Below are 26,855 nucleotides of genomic sequence, written 5' to 3' on the forward strand. Positions count from 1 at the left end.
AAGTTTTAGATTTTTTTTTTTTTTTGTATTCTTTGCATTGAGCAAGGACTCAACAAATGTCCCTTGAATGAATGAATGAATGATGAATGGATGAATGAAAGTATGTGGCTGTGTCAGGGAACACACTGTGATCATACTTTACAAACATCAGCTCTGTTAAGTGACTATGTACCAAGGAACCTGAAAACAAAGCAAGTGATATTCAGACAATCTGGAAAAATCGAGGCCATATGGCAACCTCAGACATAAAATTCCACCGAACTGAAAAGAGCCCTCTCAAGAAGCTCCGGCTTTATGAAAAGAGAAAGAGGACCAAGGAATATGGGATTTGAATTGGGAAGAAAGGAAAAATGTGGAGAAAGTATTAATCACCTGAGGAGCGAATTCCCTTTTCATTTTTTTTTATATTTGAGAGAGAGCGAGCGAGCAGGGGGAGGGGTGGAGAGAGAGGGAGAGAGAGAGAATCCCAAGCAGGGTCCATGCTGTCAGTGCAGAGCCCAATGCAGGGCTCAATCTCATGAACCCTGAGATCATGACCTGAGCCAAAATCAAGAGTCAGACGCTTAACCAACTGAGCTACTCAGGCACCCTGAGAATTCCTTTTTAAATGGGAAAAGATACATTTTCTTCTATTTTCCTTTTGACCACAGATTGAGAGATGGCCAAAGTAACAGAAAAATAAATCATGTGTTAATCCCAGTCTTGACTGGCCTCCTGAAGAGGGTGAATCGTCCCAGCGAAAGCACCTCTTATTTTCTGCTGGGGGTGGGGGTACTAGTTGAGAGGCGCTAAATCACTTGTAGTTAGTTGGCTAGTTAGTTAGAGACCGGGGTTGGGGGAGGTAGGAGGGGCGGGAGGACATGGAACAAGTGGAGGAAACTGGAGCCTGCCCTGAGGCTGAGCTCTGAAATGGGGTGCATGGGGAAGAACCCTCAACAAGCCCCAGGCACAAGAGACCTGGAACCCCAACATGCCCAGCAGGAGCTTATGAACTTATGTGCTTGTGACTACACATCTCTTCAAAACCTTTACTAACTTCTTCTTCCTCAGTAACACTTTTAGCACAAATGGGCTCTGGGGAACTCAGAGGGGTGGACAGTGCTGGGCACTGTTGGCACAGGGACAGGACAGAGCCATTCCATAGAGGCGTCTACATTATACTTACAAACCCAGAGAATGTTCTGAAAGATGTATGTTGTGTAAAATGGCCACGTACTAAAGTGAGTCGCAGCGGGACTAGGTATTTGCCTGTGAAATCCTTTTCTTATTAAGAAACTATTGGCTATTGCTGAAATGGTCCTCTGGGATTTCAGAAGACTCAGTCACCCGGTCTTGTTATGGGAACAACATCAGTGACGAATCATCTCAGTCTTTCGGCCATTCATTCAGAAATCTCCCTTGAGCGTCTGCTATGTTGCAGGCTCGGTGCTAGACTCTGGAGGCAAAGCAGCCAATCAGCCCGAGCTGGTCTCCAGATGCAGCGCAGACTGGCACGGAGCCTCCTGGATGCAAACCACAGCCCCAGAATCGGGAAATCTTACTGAATCCTGCTGAGTGTGTGCACCGCCACATCAGAGGGCTAACCCCGGGAACAGAGACCATTTGCAATTGTTGTGAATACGTTTATATTTAAATATGTCCCAGAAAATAAAATAGAAAGCATGCTTCATCTGATGGGAGAGCAGGAACAAGCCTTTCTAACGTGTCACCCCAGCGCTGTGGATTTCAGGCAGGGACTCTCTGGGGCCGCTTCGTCTCCTCATCTTCTTCCCTGGCTGACCCGGGGCTGCACTTTCTTTGGTAAGACTCTGCGTCCGTGCCCTGGGTTGGGAACTCTCCTCGTAGGGGTTGCTTGAGGGATGCTTCTCTTGAGATGGAAGTTAACCTGGAAGAAAGAAAGAAGCAACTAGGTGGGGAGAGGAGTCAGTTTTCCATTTCCTGGAATTCCAACTGGGGAAGAACCTGTTTGGACCTGGTTTGACCACACTTCCAGGTCCTGAGGGCAGGGCACTAGGGAGCATTAGCACAGCAGCGAGCCACAGCAGCACCACGGCATCCAGCCTGGCTAACGTTCCCAAGAGGAGGTACATAATCACTGGTGATGACATAGGGTATACCTGGATGAACTTAATATACATTTATTTTATAAGTATGAGAAGAAAATGACATCTACACTTCAAACAACAATTTCACTGATACTGTTGCTTAGGACCAGAACTATGACGGATGGTTCCATAATAATCCCCTTCATGCCTATGTGTGAATCACAGGTGTTGTGCTCAGGCATGCCAATGAATACCTCACATCTTCAGATCTAAACCTGCTGCCGTAATTGCTTGAAAATATAGATAGTGGAGATGATACAGATTATTCATATGGATTCTTAAATTCCAAATTTCCATGTGCAGTGAATGTGTCCTTTCTGGCATAAGGCTGAAACCTGCCCTCTGTCTGTGGCCTGCAGATGTGAAGACGCTTCTGACTGAAAAGTGTAGGTCTGCGGGCTGTGGAACCTTCCTAGGAGGAGGGAGTGGCACAGTGTTCTAACCACATTCCCCTGAGGGATCCCTGGCTTCCAGGCCTTGGAACAGTCTGAGCTGCTGAAGCCAGCTGGGAGTTGAAAAACATGCACGCAAGCTCTCCATGGGGTCATTTTCCGCCCCTTCCACGAAAATCCATAGCCAGCTTTTCTGCCAGTTCCCCAAAGTAGAGGAAATCAGAGCTAATTACATCATTATCATTTCTTATATAGTAATTCAGAGATCTAGGAAAAAGAGAGAGAAAGAGAGGGAGAGGGAGGGAGGGGAAGAGAGAGAGAGAGGGAGAGAGGGTGAGAGGGAGAGAGAGGGAGAGAGAGGGAGAAGGCAGCAAAATAAAGGAAGGGCAGGACAAGGAAAGGAGCTGACCTCTGGCAGGCTGTGGGGAAAAGCAAAGAGGACACTGGACTCTGGGAGATGGTGTGAAAGAGGCTTCACTGTAACATGAAAACCCTCCAGTAAATAATCCTTTTTTCTTTTTTCTTCCCTTGGCCAGATGGATCTCTGTTTAGAAAAATGAAAAGAGAAAGTGGCTCTACCGTGATCAGCCAATGGATTCTTAGTTGTTTTCCCCTCTGGGTATCATGTCCAAAAGACAACTTTTTTTTCCTTTCTGGGGTATATTTGACATAATGATGGGCTATCTTAATTTACTGAAAGGCTATATCACAAAGAAGTGACATCTTTTGAAGTAGATTACTTAAGAGGCTTCGCAGTCGTTTGCACCTGGCATTGAAGAGGGCTTGCCACGCAGGGCGGAATCCGCCCGTGAGGCTGCCTATCAGCCATTTGACTTTGGGGGAGAACGAGAAAAGGGCTGGAGGCTGGTGCGGGGAGAAAGCTGGCTGAGAAACTGGGGCCAGATAACAGGTTGCAGTGGGAGCTGCCTGATCTGTAAGTGGAAGTAGTTTATAAGGGGCATGAGCTAGGGCTAGCAGGAGGAGAGGGGAAAGGGGGAACTATCTAGAAACTTCAGAGGACTCTTCAGAGGACATAAAGAACTCTCTACTTGGGTCCTCGTGTTAAAACCTGGGTTATGCACCCAGGTTGTGAGCTTAGCATGAGGTCCTTCAACACACTGGCTAAGATGGCAGCCCTGAAGGCCCCAGAGAGGTTCCAACGGGGGCTCCATTCGCTCACTGTGTGACTTTGGGCATGTTTCTTCTCTAAGTTCGTTTCCTTGGCCATAAAAGGGAAGACTTACGTGTCCCTGACAGGGATGTGAAGGTTAAATGAGATAGTTCTGGAAAGCTCTCATATAGTGTCTCATACATAGGAACCATTCAGTAAATAGTACCTATAACTATTGAGGACAACAAGCTACTTGACTGCAGAGTCAACAGAGAAAGGGGTGAGTGGGTCTGCTGGGCTCTAGGGTTGTACAGAGAAGGAACTGGAGAGAGCAAGGAGGCCCCAGAGAAGAGCAGACCTGTGGGGAAACAAGGTCTGTAGGTGCTCATTAAATAGAACTGCCTCATTACCTCTTCCTCATTTGAGAAATCTGAGGACTAGTGTCCATGACCTCTGAGCTTCTTCAGCTCTGGGATCTTAATCTAATATGACCAAAGCTGAAAAGGTGCAGGCAGTAGGTCAAAAACGTTCCTTGCTTCTCGTCCTACCTATAAAAGCCAGCTGTGGCCAGCTGAATACCGGGGAGTAGCTGGCTCTTTGGCCAAGGTGAGTGGAAAGCAAGACTGCCGGGCACACGGGGCACCAGGAGGGGGCAGAGTGCCATCTGGTGGTAGTCCTAGTTGACGGCACAGAGCAGGCAATCCAAGGGAGTGGATCTGGGCAAGGTCTGTGGGATTATAAAGGAGCATTTGTTGAGCACTTTCCCTGTGGAAGTCACTGTACTAAATACTTTATGTGCACTTTCCCATTCCAACCTCTTATAAAGCAGGTGCTGTTCACACCAACTTACAGAGGAAGAAACTGAGGAAGAATGATTAGGTAATTTGTCCAAGGTCTCTGGACAGAAGATAGTACTTTTTAGAAGAAGACAGTGCTTTTCATCACTATGCTATGTGAAACAGAAGAAAGAGAAAAAGCCAAAGGAAGTGGGGAAGGATATAATAGGAGAATGACAGAAAAAAAATAAGCATATGAGAGCAATGAATTTTTTTTTAAGTGAAACAGGGAAGCTCAGCAGTGATTAGAACCATGCAATAGGCTGTTTGTGACTTTGTGTAAGTGATCTTTACAGTGCTCTGTGAACATCAGCCTAACTCACCAGTTTTGGTTCTCCAGGACCCACGGTCACGGTCACTGTCTCTGGGTCGAACCCCGGTGCTGTGGCAGTGACAGTGTAGGTACCTGGAAGCAGTAGCCGGAAGTAATCGCCATGGTCACCTAAAAGTTACAAGAATAGAACTCAGTCTGCTGATTAGAAATCTGCCATTTGGGGCCTTGATAAGACAAATGATCTGAGGGTTTTAGCTGACCATAAGCTTGAATTTTTTTTAATAGCATGATGAAACTGGCTAAGATCTGAAAGAATCTTAGGCTATTTTATGTAATAAGAGCATGGGCTTCTCAGCTCATGGGAAGTAGAAGTTTCACTGTGCTCTGTACTGAGCACAGCAGTGTGTTTAATTCTAGACCCTGTATTTTATTTTATTTATTTATTTTTTTTTTTTTAATTTTTTTCAACGTTTATTTATTTTTGAGACAGAGAGAGACAGAGCATGAACAGGGGAGGGGCAGAGAGAGAGGGAGACACAGAATCGGAAACAGGCTCCAGGCTCTGAGCTGTCAGCCCAGAGCCCGACGCGGGGCTCGAACTCACGGACCGCGAGATCGTGACCTGGCTGAAGTCGGACGCTTAACCGACTGCGCCACCCAGGCGCCCCAAGACCCTGTATTTTAAAACAAACTCATGTCCAGCGAAGGGTCACTGGGAGATATGCTGAAAGATCTATGAATGTTTTGTGTGGTAAAGAAACTACATGAAACTTCTGTTTCAATGTTTGAAAAGCCACTGTGAAGAAATGACATCTACCTAAAAAAGTAAGAATGAGAACTATGAGTTTAAACTGTAGGAGGAAGATTTTGCTAGAAAGAAGAAAAACTGCTGTGACAAACAGAGCTATTGAAAAAGACATGGATGCTTTGTGAAATCGTGAGCACTTAAACAGAGACTGAATGAGCATCCCTGGAACAGCTACACAGTTGTGCAGTGCACAGTCTGAACTGATGGCCATGGTCCTGCACTAATGGACAGGACGGCCCTGGGTTAGAAAGCCAGCCGTCAGTGGTGGCTGTTTTTCATATTTCTTCCATCGCCTTCTAAAGGGGAAAATAAAATTCAAAAGAAAGCCTATTTTTCTATGGCAGGGATATACCATTTTGGCTAATGACTTTGTATCTCTTTAGAAACAATTGTGACCATGCCTTTAACATTTAAGTGTATAGCAATGCATAATTGAAATAGTAAATGCAATTAAGAATGAAACAGGGGCGCCTGGGTGGTTCAGTCAGTTAAGCTTCCAACTCTTGATTTTGGCTCAAGTCATGATGAGTTTGAGCCCCACATCAGGCTCCTTGCTGGGCTGCTTAAGATTCTCCCTCTCCCGGGGCACCTGGGTGGCTCAACTGGTTAAGCCTATGACTCTCAGTTTCGGCTCAGGTCATGATCTCATGGTTTCATGAGTTTGAGCCCCGCGTCAGGCTCTGTGCTGACAGTGTGGAGACTGAGATTCTCTCTCTCCCTCTCTCTACCCCTCCCCCCGCTCATGCTGTCTCTGTCTCAAAATAAATAAAAAAAACTTTAAAAATTAAAAAAGATTCTCCCTTTCCCTCTGCTTGTCCCCCCATCTCTCTCTCAAAAAAATAAAATAAAAAATAAGTTTAAAAAAGAATGAGACACACAATAAATAATAAGGCAGTATCTTCTCTGCCCCCTTTAAATGCCTGTAATTTCTTTTAAAATACTTTAGCAGAAGCAGTGAATTATCATCCATATTTTGGATAGTATAAGTTACACCCCAGGGGCTGTCATTTTCTTAACTGGGAACTTACACCCAAGAATGGTTAGATAGCATGTATCATAAAGGCCCAATTCCAGATACAGCTATGACTAGGGCTTCGGCTATGTTTATTTGTGATCGATACTAGATGCTTTTCTAAATAGCATAATGAATATTAACGATGAGTTTCTTCAGTAGTGAAATGAATAATTTGTTAATTTAGCATAGTGAGTGTTGGAAGTGGGCTCTTATTGGTGGAATTAGCGGTATTCAATATATAGTGATTGGCTGGAATGTTTCAAAGACATTCCCTGCCTGTGCATGAATAGGGTATGAAAATCTAGCAAGCCCTGAAGTTCTGAGGGACGCCCAAGGTTTGATCCCTAAACGCAGGTCCAGCCACTGGTATGGAGGATTCTGGTTGCACTGGGGCTTGAACTCACAAACCATGAGATCATAACCTGGGCTGAAATCAAGAGTCGATGCTTAACTGGCTGAGCCACCCAGGTGCTCCCCTGTCCCTGTTTCTATCACCTTTCCTGTCCCTACCCCCAGTGTCCTTGACACCCCTGCTAGTCTCGCTGGTGTACAAACTGGCCTCCTGATATGCTGAAAAAAGGTGAGGACATGAAGGCTTCCCTCTCACTCCACCAAGCAGTGGCCACCTACCCGAAGTGACATCATGGTTAATCCCACTAACAGAAATGACAGCCTCCGCAAGGTTATTATAATTCTCATCAAGCACCATTCCCTTGATGCCCTGGTGTACCTGTAGGAAAGTTTACAGGGCACAGTTAGGACCATAAAACAGGCATCCAGTGTTTGGGAGTCCTCAAAGCTTTCTCATACATTTTTGCCTTTGATCTTCACAAAGATTATGGTAACAGCCGCTTGATTAACTTGGTCTCTCTGTCTTCCTGTTCCCGACAATCTCTTCTCAACAGAGCAAGGTGACCCCTGAGAAAATCTAAGGCAAATCACAACACTAGCCTACTGTCTATCTCTATGGAACTGACTACTGTTGACACTTCATGTAAGTAAAATTATACAATAGTTGTCTTCTTGTGACTACCTTATTTCTCTTTGCATGATGTCCTCAGAGTTCATTCATGTTGTGGCATGTCTCAGAATTCCCTTCTTTTTTAAGGCTGAAGAATATTCCATTTTATGTCCCTACCACATTTCATTGATCCATTCATCCATCAATGGACACTTGGGCTGCAACCTGGGTTGCTGTTACCTTTTAGCTATTGTGAATAATGCTGATATTAACAAAGATGTGCAAATATCTCTTTGAGATTCTGCTTTCAGTTCTTTTGGATATATGCTCAGAAGTGGGATTGCTGGATCATAGAGGCTATTCTATTAGTAATTTTTGAGGAACCACATACGGCTCGTCATAGTGGTTGCATCATTTCACAGTCCCAGCAACAACACACAGGGGTTCCAATTTTCCGCATCCTTGCCAATGCTTGCTATTGTCTGTCTTTTATTGTAATTTTTTTTTTTTATTTATAGAAGCCATCTGAATGAGTGTGAGGTGGTATCTCATTGTGTAATTGATTTGCATTTCCCTAACAACTGCTTGTTGGGGGCCTAGCACTTCCTGTTGTGCCCACATCGGGGAGCCCCTTCTCCTCTAGACAGCTGCATGATCCTCTCCCTCACCTCCTTTGTGTCCGTTTCAATTCATTTTCTCCATAAGGTTTTCTTCACTACATTTTGCATCTAACATGTTATGAAATTTACTTTATTATTTTGTTCATTGTCTATCTCTCCTAACTAAAACATAAGCTATATATGGGCAGGGAAATTTGTCTGCCCATAATCCCTAACATACAGTACTGTTTCTGACAGATAACTGTGCTCAATAATGTTGAGTGAATAAAATGGCTCAGTAGAAGCAGCCCAGATGTACTGTACGGAGTCAAAGCAGAAGTCAGCACTGAGCCTCACAAAAACCCTTGCTACCATCAGAAAACACATCTCTTTCTGTAACTAGGAAAGTTAAAGAATAGGATTTTACCTGTTCCAAGAATTGGATTAGGGCTTCCCGATTACCCAGCCACTCACGCTGTAATTCCTCTTGGCGGGGAAACTTGTCACAACTCAGTTCCAGTGTGATCTCAAAACAGTTGGTGTGGAGATAGTTAAAGTCTTGCATTCCTGAGGGAAAGAGAGCATTAGCGGATCTGCAAAACCAAGATCCCACAAATGCCCCACCTCAACTCTTTTTTCTTTTTTTAAAATTTTTTAATGTTTATTTATTTTTTAGAGAGAAAGAGCGTGAGTAGAGGAAGTCCAGAGGGAGAGAGGGAGACACAGAATCTGAAGCAAGCTTCAGGCTCTGAGCCGTTAGTACAGAGCCCAAGAAACATGGGGCTTGAACCTGCAAACTGCGAGATTATGGGGCTTGAACCTGCAAAATGCGAGCCGAAGTTGGACGCTTAACCAGCTGAGCCACCCAGGCGCTCCCCACCTCCACCGTTGTTAACCAAGATTTCTCCTCCACCACCACCACCCTACCCCTCTGTGACCTTCTATTCTACCTCTTGATCTCCATTTATTTTTCTCCTCCATAAAATCTTTCCCCAATTTCCCAGTTTTCTCTCTTCATAAATGCCCATTTTGTTATCACCATCCTCTCCTTTTCTCCATCTCAATGCTTAAATTCACTTCTTGACCCTCTTAGCATTTCCAAAGTCTGCTTTTAGTCATGCCTTGATATTAGACTGCACCTGTACTGATTCTGGGGGGACAGATCTTCTCTCTGGGCGATGATGTTCTTCAGACCCTGGAGCTTAGAGATGAGATAGATATCTTGTTTTCACAACCCTCCTTCTATCTGAGACTGCTGCACTAACCTGAGAGCAGTTAACTCAGGAAAACAGGCCCCTGAAAAAACAAAAGACAGCTATAGTTCTCTTCCATCTAATGCTTGTCTGCGTCTATCTTCTACATTATTCAATTGAATCAATTATTTTTTTAATATGTTCCTGATCATTAGAGTGGTGTTTATATCACAAATGTGTTTGGGTTAAAAACTATTCATTTAATCAACTTTTACCTGCTCTCAGTTAATGAACATAAGCAGCTGTTGTAGAAAGAATGGAGAAAGCTGAAGAACAACTGTGACCTCTTACATTGGATCTCTCTCTGCATCAGAATAATCTAGAAGGCTGTGTCCAGCCAAATACAGGTTTCTGGGCCTTAGGTATGGGGTGAGGTCCCCTAATCTGCAGTTCTAACAAGTTCCCAGCTGATGCCAATGACGCTGGTCCAGAGACCACACTATTGGAACAATCACTTTAATGAACTGAATAACCTTGGGATTGTATCAGCTTATTTTGGGGCAATGATTCTCAGTGGAAGCATGGGCCATGCTTTCTCAGATGATGGAAAAGGCGAGAAAAAAACAAGTACAATTTGGAAAAGTATATTTGAGATTTTAAATGGTGTGGGGGGCACCTATTGCTTTCTCAACGCAAACTAAAAAAAATAAAGTTCAACAACATCTTCTTACCTTGTGTTCAAGCAAGTTGTCAGCCACAAGAAGTCTACCACTTCCCAGTACATGGTGACTCCTTAACCTTCCTCCTTCCCACTTTCCATAGAACCAGCCATCAGTTCAACCCTTACCAGGGAGCTTTCTGTTATCTGGGCTCTGTCCAGGTCAGATTTGAAAGGATAGGAGAGACAGCTGCTAAAACATGATGCCTAAAAGAACCTGGCTTCCTGCTTCAGTCTCTTCCCTATCTTTACGGTCACTGTCTACCAAAGGTTCATAAACAGACTTCTTGCCTCTTGGTGATGGGGAAGGCCCAGAGAATGGAGACAGAAGCCTCTTGCTCAAGGTTTCTGCCATGCTGTCAGTGGCCAATGTCCATGGCAAACTCCAGCTCACAGGAGATGGGCAGACAGGGCACAGAGAGCATATATCACAGGAACTGTTGGCATCTAGGCCAGCTCCTTTGGTCATCTGCTGCTCTGTGAGGCATACCTCCATGCTACTTAGAAAAGACCCTAACATCTATAAGCCATGCATTTCCAATGCTTTATGTACATTGTTTTATTGAATATTCACATCAAAATTATAATGCAAGTATTGTTATTCTTAAAGTACAGATGAGAAAAAGAGGCAGAGAGGTTAAGTAATTACCCTGAAGCCACATAACTGGTAAATGGGCAAGCTGGGATTCAACCCAATGTACCCTTACAGCCATACTCTTAACCACTTGACTACAGTATTTCCCTCCTATGCCCTAATCTATTATGTAAACCACAAGTTTTAAAGGACCACATAGTGGGACACCTGGGTGTCTCAGTTGGTTGAGTGTCTGACTCTTCATTTCGGCTCAGGTCATGATCTCAAGGTTGTGGGATTGAGCCTCGAGTCAAGCCCTACATCCAGCCCTGCATTGGGCTCCATCCACTCTGAGCATGGAGTCTGCTTGGGACTCTCGCTCTCTCCCTCTGTGCTTCTCCCCTGCTCTCTCTCTCTCAAATAAAACAAATAAATAATAACAAAAAATAATAAAGGACCACAAGGTATCCCTACCTTCATTTTAAAGAATCAGAACATGACATTAAATGCCAACTTAAGACTTCTCCATTGCTCAGATCTCTACTTGAATGCAAAATTCTATAGTATTCCTGTTGTTTCCCTGAGAAAAAGTGATAATTTAGGAGAGATGAGCCCTATTCCACCTCAACTTAAAGCACTGTTGTACCCAGGACTCTTCTTACCCTTGCTGAGAGAATACCAGGAGGCCCCATTGGTGATGCCGTCTGGGAAGTAATCCCCACAGTTCCATCCCTGGTGCATCCATCCATGTGCGTAGGAGTACACCTTGGCCAGCTGTGGGTAAAGCGGGTGGAGAATGACCTGAGTGCTCCCGACTCCTCGGCAATGCTCACACTTAGAAGTAGGGTGATACCACGAAGCCCCACCCTGTATAAACAACTCATAACTTGCTTTAGTGAAAGAAAATACCAGCAGGCATAGGGAGAAGGGGTGTGTGTGTGTGTGTGTGTGTGTGTGTGTGTGTGTGTGTGTGTGTTGGACTAGAGTTAGGAGAACTGTGTTCTGATTTTTCCACCTGCCTGGGGATAAGTTTCAAGTGCAAAGTGAGGGGTGACACAAGGTGACATATAAACTCCCTTCTAGGTGTACCATATTCTAGCTTAATTTTATAAAACAAGGAGCAAGTAAAATAGGCCTTTACCATGAAAAGAATTACAGTAGAACCCTCTTACCCATGGTCTCTGTTACTTGTGGCCAGCTCGGGTCTGGAAGCAGATGATCCCCCTTCTGACAACATGTCAGAGGGTCAGTAGTAGCCTAACACTACTAGGTCACAAAGTCATTCCCCTTTATCTCACCACATAGGCATTTTATCATCTTGTATCATCACAAGAAGGGTGAGTATAACACAGTAAGATGTTTTGAGAGAAATTCATTTAACTTTTATTATAACTTATACATAACTATAGCATATCATTCACATACCTTTTATTATAATATATTGTTATGATTGCTTTATTTTATTATTAGTTATTATTGTTAATCTCTTACCGCACCTAATTTGCAAATTAAACTTTGTCTCAGGTATGTATAGGAAAAAATTATATATAGGGTTCAGTACTATTGCAGCTTCAGGCAGTCACTGGGGGCCCTGGAACACATCTCCCATGGATAATGGGGAATACTGTATATATTAGGTGTGAGAGGTGTGTGTTGGGGGAAGAGGAATATATGCGGAATCTCTATAATTCCCTTTTAGTGCTACTTTATAACAGTGGAAAAAGGAGATTACTAGAGAAAGTTATAGTAATCTATTTTCTTTGCAAAACAATAACTGGTGTTATTCTCTATGGAATTCATTAATTGATGAATTGATAATTAATGTTTATTATTTGTATTAATTATACATTACTACTAATATATTAACTATAAAATAATCTGTTGATTTTAATCTCTTGATTTTATTTGAACTATTAGGTAAACATTTTTTCATGCACATGGTCTATTTTTCATTAACATAGCCATATTACCATAACCTCATAAATCAGACCCCCTAAATCCTCTCCTGAGTCCCACATTCCTCTGGCCGGACAAGCTGCCATTCTGCATACCTTCTGGAAAAGCTTGTCATCGGGTGTGGGGGTATTGGCAGTGCGGCGCACCCCTCGGACCCGATGCTCCAGGGACTTGTCATATGGATAATTGGCCACCACTGCTCCTCCGTGGAGATTGGCTGAAAGAACAAAGTTGAAGGAGCGGATCCAGTGGATCACAGCCTCAGTCTCGGGCTCCACCTGTGGACAGACGAGGGGCTGGCAGTGAAGCTGCAACCGGAGGTGCCATCCAAATGAGTTTGTCAGGAAGTGGCCCGAGAGGATAGTACGTCTGAATAAAACAAAGAGTGTCCTCCTGGATATGAGAAGAGGAGATGGGAAAACTCTGGTCTTTTGCATAATAGTTTGAAAAATTTAAGTGGAAGGATGCCTGGGTGGCTTAGTCAGTTAAAGCATCCAACTCCTGATTTTGGCTCAGGTCATGCATGACCTCACGGTTCATGGGTTTGAGCCCTGTGTCGGGCTCCATGCTGACAGTGTGGAGCCTGCTTGGGACCCTCTCTCTCCCCCTCTCTGCCCCTCCCCCACTCATGCTCACTTGCTTTCTGTCTCTAAATAAATAAATAAACTTAAAAAATAAAAATAAAAAATGAAGTAGATGGACTCTTTTTCAAAATGACATTAAAATTGGGATGTGGAATCCCAACATACAAAGTAGCTAAAGGGAGAGCATTTAGGGAGGTGAAACTATGGTATATGATACTGTAACAGTGGACAAATGCCACAGACCATAGAATGTATACCATGAAGAGTGAGCACTAATGTAAACTATGGACTTGGGTGACAATGATGGGTCAAGGTAGTTCATCAAATGTAACAAATTACCACTCTGGCTGGGGGATTTGAACAATGGGAAGCAGGGAGTATATGGGGACTCTGGACTTCCCCTCAATTTTGTTGTGAACCTAAAACTGCTATAAAAAATAAAGTCTCTTGGGGCGTCTGGGTGGCTCAGTCGGTTAAGCGTCCAACTTTGGCTCTGGTCATGATCTCGTGGTTTGTGAGTTCGAGCCCTGCGTCAGGCTCTGTGCTGACAGCTCGGAGCCTGGAGCCTGGAGCCTGGAGCCTGCTTCGGATTCTGTGTCTCCCTCTCTCTGACCCTCCCCCGTTCACGCTCTGTCTCTCTCTGTCTCAAAAATAAATAAACATTAAAAAAAATAAAAAAAAATAAAGTCTCTTATTGAGGACTCATCTCAGCAGGCACAACTCGTGGCTGCTGAGAAACTGAAAGTTCAAGATGAAGCTGTCTCAGGTATTCAAGAAGACACACAGACTCCAACTGTACAAGAGCAAAGAAGAAGTTGATGAAATAGGTGTGGCAATTAAGGACATAGAACTGGTCACGTCACAAGCAAATGTGTCAAGAGCAAAGGCAGTCCCAGCCCTGAAGAGCAACAGTAATGATGTTGTAAATGCTATTATGGAATTAACAATGTAACCATCTGAAAACAAGAAACTTTTTTTGGTGTTTCAAAAGAATAGCTGCAGCTTGGTTTGGAATTTTGTACTGTTTCTATCATTAATAAGTTATGACTTCTTCTTGGATGAGAAGAGAGAAAGAGAGAGAGGTCTGAAGAGGGTGGCATGGCTAGAGAGCTCAGGGCCCCGGCTTGGCTTCTTTCTGACAACAAGGAAGGGATTCTCCGATTTACCCATTGCTCCAGTGGCTTCTGAAGCACCTCTGCAGATATTAAGGGCTCTAGTAAATACATCTGGGAAGCTGGTTGACACAAATGATTTTCAACCTCCTCTTTACACTACTGCATCTGCTGTAATGTTGGCAAGTAGAACACACTCCTGTGGTCATATTCAAATTTCATGGATTAGATATAGTATGATACGGGCCAGTCTTGCCTAAGTAGTTGAATTCCACCCTCTTGATTGCATATTACGTTCCTAGTGAGTGACAGCATTCTAAAGAAAGCCGTGAATCTACTTGGATTTGCAGTATAAGTAAATAATTTACAGTCTTCAGTGTTTTCCCTCCTCTCAGGATGGATTTGCTTAGAGGTTATGTGGTGTTAATGGCTCCCCTTGGACTAGCGGTCAGCTGAGAAGGCCCCCATCTTTGCCATTCCTGAGGGACTGGATGAATAGGGTTGAGTCTTGCCCGATCAAAATGGATAAGATACCAAAGGCACCAGTCTTGCTCTGTGACCAGGGCTCAGATCCTTTGAAGCAGCCCTTTCTCCATGTCCTAAGCCACCATCCATCAGCATGAGGCCAGCTTCCCACTGCTCCTCTCCCATCAGGAGCAAGAAGACTTACTTTTCATTGCCTTTTTTCTTCTAATATGGAGAAAAAGGAGCCAGTGGAAGTCTAATTACTATTGGCTCAATTACCTTATTTTACTTGGACAAGTTTAATAAATCAGGACATCCTTCCGGCTAGATATGCCAACTACTACAAAGTTAGTTTTGACTTATTATTTACTTGAGCCAAGGGCATAGTTGCTATCTGAAATCTAAACTTGTCAGCAATGACTGTGCCTTATTTTCAAGGGGGAAAACTGAGACTATTCTTTCTGGAAACTCCCAATAGAAAGCCTTACACCTGCAATCTCTAAGTTTAAATATTCACAAATAGAATGTTTAAAGTACCTTACACAGTAGAAGGAACAGGGTGGTGGTGGGAATGCTCTGAGAATCACAGTGGTTATTCCCAGGAGCACTCACATTACTACGGGTGGCATTCCAGGCCTCCAGGCCTGGGTGCATCAGCTGGGCTGCTCAGATTGAGAGTAAGGGAAATGACAGTAAGGTAAAGCAGCTGAGAGTTAGACAGAAAGGGCAGAGGAAAACTGTAGGAGTGAGCTGCCTGAGCTTCCTTCTGTAGCTAATTGTTGGTGAGCACACAGTTCATCACATGTAAGAGAGATTTATCTACAGAATGCTAGAGTCCTCTTTTGATGGGATAATGTGGTAGAAAGAATGTTGCCTTAGGAATCAGAAGGCCTGGGTTTTAATCCTGAGTCCACCAATTACTAGCTGTGTAGGTGTAAGCCAGGGACGGATCTCAGCCCTGCTTCGTATGTTCACTTCACAGCATTACAACGATCAGCTGAAACACTGGCTAAGTAAGCATTTTGTAAAATGGTAAAGTACTGCACAATGGTATGATAACCGCTTTCACTTCGCTACCACTAACATCAAACAGCATGTGCTCTGGGAGGGCCTCTTTGCTGGGGGAGAGAGTGAATACAAAGAGCGGAAGATATAGTTCTTGCCGCTCTACACAGATTAACACAGAGTTGAGTGGATGCTTAATTCGTGCTTGTTTAATTGACGTGGAGATTTCGAGAAGCGATTCCAGAAGCTGATTTACCCGCTTTGGCATGAACATTTCATCTCCTACCTGACTCTTCCAGTTGTCTGGGAGGGGCAGGTGGTGGTTAGGGCCTCCGTGTTTCTCATTGTAGTAGACATAGGTGTTGAGGTCGGGGAAGTTGCGGTTCAGGTCCACTCCATTTGCGTTGTTCCTGCCAACCAGGTATCCAGAAATGTCTGCGCCCTAGCAGGAAAATGGAGAAACGAGAAAGGAAGATTTCAGACTGGATCCTATATTTGAAGTACACTGCATAGTTTTGGCGGGGGGAGGGGGGGGCGGGCACGCATTATGTTAATCTATCAAATGATGCACCATTTTCTCCATTAATTTATCCAAAGTCCCAGCGGTGGGGTTCACATTTCCCTGTAAACCACATGTCAATGGTAGAGATCCCAGGAGACACTCTGACAAGACTGGATGTTTCAGGATAATGGGAACCCCTATTTTTAAAATACGGCTTTACTGGGGTGTAATTTACATACCATAAAATTCACCCATTTTAAGTGCACAATTCAATGAATTCTAGTTCCCACTGAGAAGAGTCGTGTGAGCATCAGCATAATCAAATTTTGAAGTATTTCTAACGCCCTAAAAGGAGACCTCACGCCCATTCAATCACTCCTCACTCTTAGTCCAGCCCTAGGTAATCACTGTCTCCCTAGATTTGCCTTTTCTGGTCATTTCAGTAAGTGGGATCACACACTTCATGTTTGGCTTTTATCACAGGACACAATGTTTTTTGAGGTTCCTCCACGTTGTAGCATGTGTCAGTATTTCATTCCTTTTCATTGCTGAATAATTTTCCATTATTTGGGTTTACTTACCAATTAATAGACTATTAGTTTCCTAGGGCTGCTGAAACAAATTACACAGACTGGGTGGCTCATCACAACAGAAATGTATTCTCTCACAGTTCTGGAGTCAGGAAGTCTGAAATCAAGAGATCAGCGGGGTCATATGCTCCAAAGGCCCTAGAAGAAGGTCCTTCTTTGTCTCTTCCAGCCCCTAATGGCTGCCAGCCATCCTTGACACACTCCTTGGCTCACGGATGTATTGCTTCAATTTCTACTTCCATTTTCACAGGGCTTCTCCCTGATGGGTGTCTCTGTACAGATTTCTTTCTTCTTAGAAGGACACCAGTCATATCTGAGTTGGTCACCCCAAGCCAGTATGATTCCACCTTAGCTTGCATATGTAAAGTCTCTATTTCCTAATAAAGTCACAGTCAGAGGTTCTAGGTTAGACACGAATTTTGGGGAGGGTGCTACTCAACCCTGTACATGGACATCTGGATCATTTCCACTTTTTGGCTACAGTGAATAACGCTGCTATAAGCATTCATGTACAAGTCTTTGTACAGATGTATGTTTTCATTTCTCTTGGGTAGACACCAACTAGTAGAACTATTGGGTCATAATTGAAGTCTATCTGTAACCTTTTCAGAAAATGCTAAACTGTTTCCAAAGAGGCTACACCATGGAAACCACCCCCACTCTTTTTATTTTTTTTAAATTTAGGATCCTTGTTTACCTTTCTTCTCATCAATGTCAACCTCCTGCATTCCTTTATTTCCCTGCTCACACTTCAGCTTGTTATCATTTATTTGGTCATGTATTCACTCATTCATTCATCCTTTTAGCCAATCAACATTTACTTAAGTGCATCTCTACTCAAAGTCCTCTGAAAGACACTAGGAAGGGAGATAATGAGACGTTATGCTTACCTTCCAGGAATTCATAATAGATACGGGGAGATAGATATATATGTAAATAATTAAAATATGCAGAATAGTGATATGTTCAAAGGCCATCACAAAACTGAAATGCCATCTAATGTTTTGTATGGCATTAGAGAAGGGGAGGAGTGTTCACTGGAGCCCTGTGGATGGAGAGGGTGGAGCCCAAATTAGCAGCAGTTCCTAGAAGTGGGGTGAACGGATGGATGTGCTAAGCTAAACACTCACAGATGTACTACCATTTTCATATTAAAAAAATCTTTATTGTTCTTAGATTTCTCTATTTTTCATGGCACTCTGCTCATATTTTATTCTTATATCTCGTTGAGAACATACTTTTTTTTTTTTTAAAGTTACTTTAAGTTCCCTAATTCATTCTGCTCTGATATAAAATATCTGTATGATTTTTCAGTTTGGGGTTTAATTTTTCACTTCTATGAGATAATGATTTTTGTCACGCTTCCAGGAGTTTTTCACTCCTTGCTCATTCATATCAATGTAGCTCACAACTGTCCATATTAACAGTTACATTAATTTACTTATTAGTTGATTTGCCACTCACATCAGATCATTAGTTAGGCTGCAGGTAAAAAGTTTCCTTAACAGAAAGTTCCCATAAACAGGGTAGGTGGTGTATTTGTTTCCTATTCCTGCTGTAAAAAATTACCACATATTTAGTGGCTTAAAACTGTAACACAAGCATATTATCTTATAGTTTCAGAGGTCAGAAGACTGAAATGGGTTTCATAAGACTAAAAGACACGAGCAGGGCTGTGTTCCTTTTGAGGTCTCTAAGGGAATCTGTTTCCTGATTTTTCCAGCTTCTAGAGGCCACCCACATTCCTTGGCACGACATCTTCAAAGCTCACTGTGGCCTTCTGCTTCCCTCTTCCACATTTATTTAAAAAAATTTTTTTTTTCAACGTTTATTTATTTTTGGGACAGAGAGAGACAGAGCATGAACGGGGGAGGGGCAGAGAGAGAGGGAGACACAGAATCGGAAACAGGCTCCAGGCTCCCAGCCATCAGCCCAGAGCCTGATGCGGGGCTCGAACTCACAGACCGCGAGATCGTGACCTGGCTGAAGTCGGACGCTTAACCGACTGCGCCACCCAGGCGCCCCCCTCTTCCACATTTAAAGCACCCCTGTGATTGATTACACTGGACCCATCCAAATAATCCAAGATATTTTAAAGTCAGATGATTATTTTACCTTAATTCCACTTGCAACCTTAATTCTCCCATGCCATGTAACATAACATATGCACAGTTTCTAGGGATTATAATTTGGGAATCTTTAGTGGGGTGGAGGAAGGGGAGATTATTCTGTTTTACCTACAGGTAGCTTTAAAGTTTGGTGGCCAGGCAGGTCTTCCCTGTATAGCCCTGCAGACAGGTTTCCTCTGGGTATGGCAGGTAGTTCTGGAAGTCTGAGAACCTGAATAGGCTTCTCTTGCACTCGGGTTCAAGCTCTGCTCCCTCTGAACAAGTACACAGCAGGTGAGCAGAGGTGACTGGCTCCCCAGAGATGGCTCTAGGATTTACAAGGCTGGCAGGGATTTCCCCCACTTCCCCTCACCCCACTTCATTCTACAAGAGATGTGGGCAAGTCTGAGGTTCTCCGGTTTGCAATATAGGGAAGGTTCAATAGAAGGAAAGCAACCAGGCTGGAGGTCTCCCCCACATCTCTTCCAAATTTTCCTGCTGTTTTGGAAACTCAAGCCTGAAGATGTTAATGTGCACCTCTCTGATTTTCCAGTGGAGGAACAAAGCTTTCTTTTTTCATTTGATGAGTTGTGTTGGCAGGAAGCTGTGAGAATGCAAGGGTCAAATTTGTGTTTCATTCAGCATCTTGGTTCCATTCTCCTCCCTGCCTCTACTTACCTCCCCAGCACTATTCTTAAGTAGGTTAAAAATGGGATGGGCCAAAAGGACAGACGCCTCATGGTTCTACTTGTACGGGATAGAGTGGTCGGATTCATGGAATCAGAGTGGAGGATGGTCGCCAGGGGCTGGGAGGAGGAGGAAATGGGAAGTTACTAATGAAGGTACCTAAAGTTTTGGTTGAGCAAGATAGATAAGTTCTGGAGACTAGCTATATGACACTGTACCTATAGTCAACAATACTGTGTTGTACACTTAAAATTTTGTTAAGAGCAAAGACTTCATCTTTGGTGTTCTTACCACAATAAAATAAAAATTTTTTTAAAGTTAAGTAGTGAAATCTAGTTTTAAAAATGAAAAAAATTTCAAGACTACCCCAAATAAACGTATTTTTAAATTGGGGAAAAAAAAAACAACAACACCTCTTTAATTTACAATTCTTTACCCCAAACCCCAAACAAACCAGATTGAATTAAGCACAGCTTTTAAAGGAACATGTCCAGGGGCGCCTGGGTGGCGCAGTCGGTTAAGCGTCCGACTTCAGCCAGGTAACGATCTCGCGATCCGTGAGTTCGAGCCCCGCGTCAGGCTCTGGGCTGACGGCTCAGAGCCTGGAGCCTGTTTCCGATTCTGTGTCTCCCTCTCTCTCTGCCCCTCCCCCGTTCATGCTCTGTCTCTCTCTGTCCCAAAAATAAATAAATGTTGGGAAAAAAAAAAATTAAAAAAAAAAAATAAATAAATAAAATAAAATAAAGGAACATGTCCATTGTGTAAAGCAGATGCCTGGCTTCACGCCCCTCCCCCCAAATTCTAATTTAGTAGATGGGGGGGGGGGGGCTAGGAATTTATATTTCAAAAAATCTTCAGGTATGATTCTGATGCACAGCCACACACACAAAATCGTTGATTTAAAGTTAGGCACACTGACATTTTGAATTTACGTCAAGAAATAAAGTAAAAGCCCACAGATCCCCGCAAAATATAACTCTGAAATAAAGAATTGGGGCTCCTGAGCGGCTCAGTCAGTTGAGTGTCTGACTTCAGCTCAGGTCATTGTCTAGCAGTTAGTGAGTTTGGGCCCCTGCATCCAGCTCTGTGCCTGGAGCTGCAAACAGCTCAGAGCCTGGAGCCTGCTTCGGATTCTGTACCTCTCTCTCTCTCTCCCTCCCCTGCTCATGCTCTGCCACTCTCTGTCTCTCAAAAATAAATAAATGTTAAAAAAAATATTTAAAATAAAGAATTAAAAGGCTGAGTATGATACTAGTAGAGGAAAAAGTCGTACATAAATATAGTAAAATATTCCCTTAGCACACAAATGTCTAATCGCTATGGTGTACACCTGAAACTAATATAATATTGTATGTAAATTATACCTCAATTAAAAAAAAAAAAAAGAAATATAACCAAATGCATGAAGAATCTAGAATTAGCCCCTGACTTCGCCATTCTGGGCCAAGCTAGTTCTGTTTCCCTCCCCCCAGCCCAATGCAAACGGTAAGTGTAGTGTGGCAGGGAGAAGAGTATTTAGAGTAAGAAGCTAAAAATTGAGGGAAGGAGGTTTTGCAAGAGCCCTTCACACCTGGTTAGTAGTTTCCAGTTTAAAAAGCACTGTCACAGATATTGCCTCATTGATCCCCACAACAAAACCGGGAGGTCAGCCGGAAAGGTGTGGAGGCAGCCCACGTTCACTGCCTAGGGAGCCACAGCGCTGAAGCGGGTCTGCACACTGTTCTATTTCCACCGGCCTTTTCTCTATTGCACAGTGGCATCTACAGCGGGACTGGGCTGATGCTTTTACGGACTCCCCGGAGGGCTCTCGCCCCGGGGCTCAGTACCTGGGCGGCAGCCACCTCGTAGCCGTCTGGGTTCATGGACGGCATGATGTGCACGCGCGTGCCCTCCACCAGCCGCACGATGCGCTGGTTCCCGTTCCGGAACTCCTCGCACAGGAACTCCGCCAGCTGCAGCAGCAACTCGCGGCCCAGCACCTCGTTGCCGTGCATGTTCCCCACGTACTTGACTTCCGGTTCCACTGCAGGCGCGACAAGAACACGCGAGAAGAGAGAGGATGGGGAAAGTTTGCAAGTGGCAAGGATTCCTAACGTTGCACAGGGACCTTTTCCCTCTCTTCGCGTAATGAACACATGAAAATCTTATGCTTCCATTGGGTCTTTTCCAGTGATTCCTGAGGCCCTTTTGAACAAATTACAATCATAAATGCTACAAAAATCCATGCCATGGAGCCCCTTCTGTGTTCATTACTCCTAATCTTCACAGAAAACCTGTGAAGTAGGCATCATTAGCTCCAGAATGAGGGAGGTGCGGAAGCAGCTGAGTAACCTGTTGGAGGTCACCTAGTTATTTAATAAGATGGAGGCCAAAGCCCAGGTGCATTCACAGTAGCCTGGTGCTTCTCAGAAACAAGTCTTTTCAGGTTAAGAATGGTGTTTTCACAAGAAAGCAGGCTTTCCCTACTTGGGTTATGGCATAACAGTTCCTAATCATCCCAGTTGAAAACTTAATTTTACAAATTTAAGTCAGATCATGTCACTCTTCTGCTTAAAACCCTCCAGTGGCTTCTCACTCACTTCACTCTAAAAGCCAAAATCTTGGGGCGCCTGGGTGGCGCAGTCGGTTAAGCGTCCGACTTCAGCCAGGTCACGATCTCGTGGTCCGTGAGTTCGAGCCCCGCGTCGGGCTCTGGGCTGATGGCTCAGAGCCTGGAGCCTGTTTCCGATTCTGTGTCTCCCTCTCTCTCTGCCCCTCCCCCGTTCATGCTCTGTCTCTCTCTGTCCCAAAAATAAATAAACGTTGAAAAAAAAATAAATAAATAAAAGCCAAAATCTTTACACAGGCTTATAAGGCACTACCTGATCTCCTGCCTAGGAGCCCTATCCCCAACCATACTGCCCTGACCTTGCTTTCCCATCGTTCACTCCGCTGGAGCCACAGGGGGCTTCCTTGCACTCACACACACCAAGCACACTCCTGTTCTTTCCTGTCTGCAAAGACTTTCCAGTTACAGCGTGGCATGCTCCATCACATGCTCAAAACTCACCTCGAAAAAGAAGCTTTTCCTAAACAGCAACAACCCCCTCTCCTGATTATGGCATTCTCTATCTCTCTTTTAAAGGTTATTTTTTCTCTATAGCACTTTTTTTCATCTGACTTAATATGTATTTACTTAGTTACCCATTTGTTGCCAGTCTTACATGGCTAAAATTAAGGCCCCTGAGGGAGGTGTCTTTGTTTTATCCTGTTTGTTGTCTATTCAGAGTCTACAAAATAGACAATCAGTAATTGATAATCAGTACTAGATAATCAGTAATATTTGTGGAATGAATGATGAATGCATGAAAGGAATGAATGGATTAACAGCTAAATTATAGGGCATCAGAGAAGAGAGAGATTAGTGAGGGCTGGAATAGTATGAAAGAGCTTCAAGAAGGAATGCATGGAGTGAGGGGCTAGCCCTAAAACTAGTACCCACAAGCTTCCGCAATGAACACACACCCCAAAAAACGTGGTGCTTTCTATGCAAGTGTGGCTTCAAAGCAAAGTCCTTATCCTCATTTAATGACATAGACTTCCTTGAGCCAGTGCCCCCCCTCCCAGACCCTCCTCACTGGCCATGTAACATTCTAAAGCTGTCACAGACAGGATCCATTGAGTGTGAGGTTGCCACTAAAGGATTTTAAGCAGGGGAGTGAGAAGATTAAATATTTGGGAAAAGTATTCTGGCATCTGTGTGCTGAAGGGAAGTTTTAGAGAGTGGTGGCAGGTAGGGGTTGAAAGAGTCAGGAACCTAGTGTGATGATATAGGCAGGTTGCAATGATGTTTGGCTGGTGTGGGTGGTGTGGAAGTGGAAAGGATGAGAGAGATTTGAAACTGACAGTGTTTAGGAGGAACAGACATAACTTGGATGTCACAACTGCTCTAAGTCAAGGTATGAGAAATTAGACACAACTTCAATGCCCATCATTCAATGAACAGTTAAATACAACCATGCAATGAATATTATGCAGCCAAAATTATGATGAAGATGTACATTTACAGATATGGATATTACTTATAAAAGACTATGAAATGAGAAAAGCTGTTCTATTATGATTCCATTTTTATAAAAAAATATGTGTATGTGTGGGGGGGTTGTTAAACATGCATACAAAAAAGTCTGGAAGGATATGCATCGATATGTTAACAATGATCATCTGTGAGTGGTGGGATTATGGCGTGAGCTTTTTTGTTTGTTTCCATATCTAATTTCTATTTTAATCTAAATACAGGTTGCTTTTATAATAGAAACAAACTAACAAAAAGTAATGCAGTGCATAAAACCAATTCCCAAGACCTCAAACTATCTCCAGGATCCCATACGTATCATACTGTCATTCCCCAAAGAGAATGATAAACCCAAACCCTTTGAGGCTTCCTGACAGAACTAGAAGAGCTGATTGTTTCTGCTTATGTCTCCTGAAGCCCTGGTTAAAGACAGCATAACAGCAAGGAAGAAAGAAGGGTAATGGGAGGGAAGGCAGGGGGGCTGGGATGGGAGGAGGGAAGAAGACTCACCTTTTAGCATTAAGGTCTTGAGCAAACAGAACCTCCAAAGGAGGAACAGACTAGAGCCTGAATTGGGGTTGTAGCTCCCCAGAGGCAGGAGCAATTTGAGGGCTAAGTGGGGGAAATATTTAGCACAGATGGAGGAAGAGGTGATACTTTATAGGTGGAGGGGTCCATGGACTTCCCCAGAAAACAGCCCCAATTACTGGATTTGTCAGGGAAGGGTCCTGTCCCATACACTCCAAGAACTGCTCAGGGCTTACAGGGCTCGTGGATTCCAGGGTAGTCGCTGAATTCCAGCACGTAGAGGTGTCTCCCCTTCACACTGCGCCCGATGCTGTAAACCCGCGTGATGTAGGGGCATTCGTTGTGCACCTTGTACAGCGTCCGCACAAGGTCATCATAGCGGTGGTGGCGAAAGGTCACTGGGGCAACCAACTTGAAGAGAAGGAGGAGGTGGAAGAAGACTGAGAGCAGGCCTGACATCTTGACAGGCTTTTTCAAAGAGACCCACTAAAATGGGCTCCACCTCTCCCAACAACCAGTCAAAATCCAAGGGCCAAGAACCAGCTCTTCCTAGTTTCCCGCCAGTAAACACCAGTGCCACAACACCTGGCAAGGAAGTTCAGAATTGTCCCGTTCAATGCTGGAAATTATTTATGTAGCTCTGGGATAGCCACTCATCTCTCCTCCCCCATCTCTCTGATTTTCCTAATCCAGGGAAACCTTTTGAAAGGCTTTTGTACTCCCCCAGATTGGGTAGTTTCACTGATTCTGGCTTACTGATTAACTGGACTGTAAACAGGCTTCAATAAATAGTTGCTTATAACCCTTTGATTCCCAGAGAATTTTGAGAAACTTGGCTTGTGCTTATTCCCTATATTACAATTTAAGGAGATGTATTAATTAGAATTCTCTGTCCATTTCGATCAATCCCACACACTGCTGCCAGACTCTTTCTGAAGCACAGCTCTGTCTTGTCTCCTTGCTCCTCAAAAATCTTTCAACAGTTGCCATTGAGAAAATGGAAAGATGAGCCACAGGCTGGGAGAAAAATAACTGCAATTCACAAATCTGACAATATATCCAGAATACATCAAGAACTCTTACAACACAATAATAAAGCAACCCAATTCGAAAATGGGCAGAAGATTTGAATAGACATTTCATCGAAGTAGATATATGAACAGCTAATACGCACGCACATTTAACGATGTTCACCATTATTGGTCACAAGGAAATACAACACAATGAGATGTCACTTCACATCCACTAGAATGGCTATAATCAAAAAGTCACAATAACAAGTGTTGGTGAGAATAGGGAGAAACTGGGACCCTCGTATGGGAAAATAAATGTTGCAGCCACCTTGGAAAACAGTTTTGCAGTTACCTAGAAGGTTAAGTTTATACTTACTGTATGACCCAGTAATTTCACTTCTACGTATCTACCCAAGAGAAATGAAAACATACATCCACACAAAATGTGTACATGAATGTTCACTGAAGTATTATTTAAAATAGACAAAAAGTGGAAACAATTCAAATGTCCATTCACTGGTGAACAAACAAAATATGGAACATCCAAAAAATGAAATATCATTTGACAATAAAAAGGAATAAAGTACTGGCATATTGTATAACATGGATGAACCTCAAAAGCATTATGCTTGGTGAAAGAAGTCAGATACAAAAGACCAGATATTATATGATCCAATTGACATGAAATGTTTATGAAAGGCAAATGTATAGTAAATAAAAGGTTGCATAGAGCTGGGAGTGGAAATGTAGAATGACTATAAGTGGGCAGATGGTTTCTTTTTAAGATGTTAGAAGTGTTCCAAGATTAGATTGTACAACTCTGTAAATCTACTAAAATTCACTGAATTGTATACTTAAAGCAGGTGAATTTTATGGTATACAAATTATATCTCACCAAAGCTGCTTTTTTTAAAAAAAGAAAAAGAATGAAGTACAGTCCCTCCCCCCAAAGTTAACTATAAATTTACTATATAACCTAACAACTCCACTCTGGGCACCTATGCAAGAGAACAAGGACTTGCACATAAGAATGTTCATAGCAGTCTTGGGGCACCTGGGTGGCTCAGTCGGTGAAGCGTCCGACTTCGGCTCAGGTCATGATCTCGCAGTTTGTGAGTTTGAGCTCTGCGTCGGGCTCTGTGCTGACAGCTCAGAGCCTGGAGCCTGCTTCGGATTCTGTGTCTCCTCCTCTCTCTGCCCCTCCCATGCTCATGCTTTGTCTCTCTTTGTCTCTTAATAATAAATAAATGTTTTTTTTTAAAAAAGAATGTTCATAGCAGTCTTAATCATAATAGCCAAAAGGTTGAAACTACCCACATGTGCATTAACCGGTAAATAGATAAATCAAATGTGGTATAACCATATAACTGAATACTTCAACATGGATGGACTCCAAAACCACTATGCTAGACGAAAGAAGCCAACATGAAAAACCACATATTAAATTATTCCACCTATAGGAATTGTCATACAAAAGTAAACCTACAGAGATAGAAATCAAAATAGCAATTGCCTGGGGCTAGAGATGGGAATGGGGATTTACTGTAAATAGGCATGAGGAATCTAGCTGGAGCAATGAGGATGCTCTAAAACTGGATCATAGCAATGACTGCACAATTCATTGAATTGTACACTTAAAATGAGTGAATTTTATGGTATATAAAT

The 26,855-nt window shown here is 43.3% G+C and overlaps 1 protein-coding gene across 3 annotated transcripts; it reads right to left on the bottom strand.

The window, feature by feature from the left end:
* Positions 1 to 1,608: 1,608 nt before the first annotated feature.
* Positions 1,609 to 24,902, bottom strand: CPN1 (carboxypeptidase N subunit 1). 3 transcript variants are annotated; one of them, XM_045438563.1, is made up of 9 exons: positions 24,414 to 24,875; positions 21,422 to 21,618; positions 15,995 to 16,150; positions 12,638 to 12,820; positions 11,249 to 11,360; positions 8,529 to 8,668; positions 7,172 to 7,271; positions 4,768 to 4,886; positions 1,609 to 1,885 (listed from the first exon to the last, which is right to left on the bottom strand). In XM_045438563.1, the coding sequence occupies exons 1-9, from the start codon at positions 24,634 to 24,636 to the stop codon at positions 1,760 to 1,762; spliced, it is 1,356 nt and encodes a 451-aa protein (XP_045294519.1). In that variant the 5' UTR covers positions 24,637 to 24,875; the 3' UTR covers positions 1,609 to 1,759. The 3 variants fall into 3 exon arrangements, with proteins under 3 accessions (XP_045294519.1, XP_045294521.1, XP_045294518.1); XM_045438565.1 differs by lacking the exon at positions 1,609 to 1,885 and adding an exon at positions 2,119 to 2,332 and having other exon boundaries at positions 24,414 to 24,880; XM_045438562.1 differs by lacking the exon at positions 1,609 to 1,885 and adding an exon at positions 2,742 to 3,041 and having other exon boundaries at positions 24,414 to 24,902.
* Positions 24,903 to 26,855: the final 1,953 nt, after the last annotated feature.

This window comes from Leopardus geoffroyi, chromosome D2 (genome assembly GCF_018350155.1).
Source record: "Leopardus geoffroyi isolate Oge1 chromosome D2, O.geoffroyi_Oge1_pat1.0, whole genome shotgun sequence".
NCBI classification, from domain to species: Eukaryota; Metazoa; Chordata; class Mammalia; order Carnivora; family Felidae; genus Leopardus; species Leopardus geoffroyi.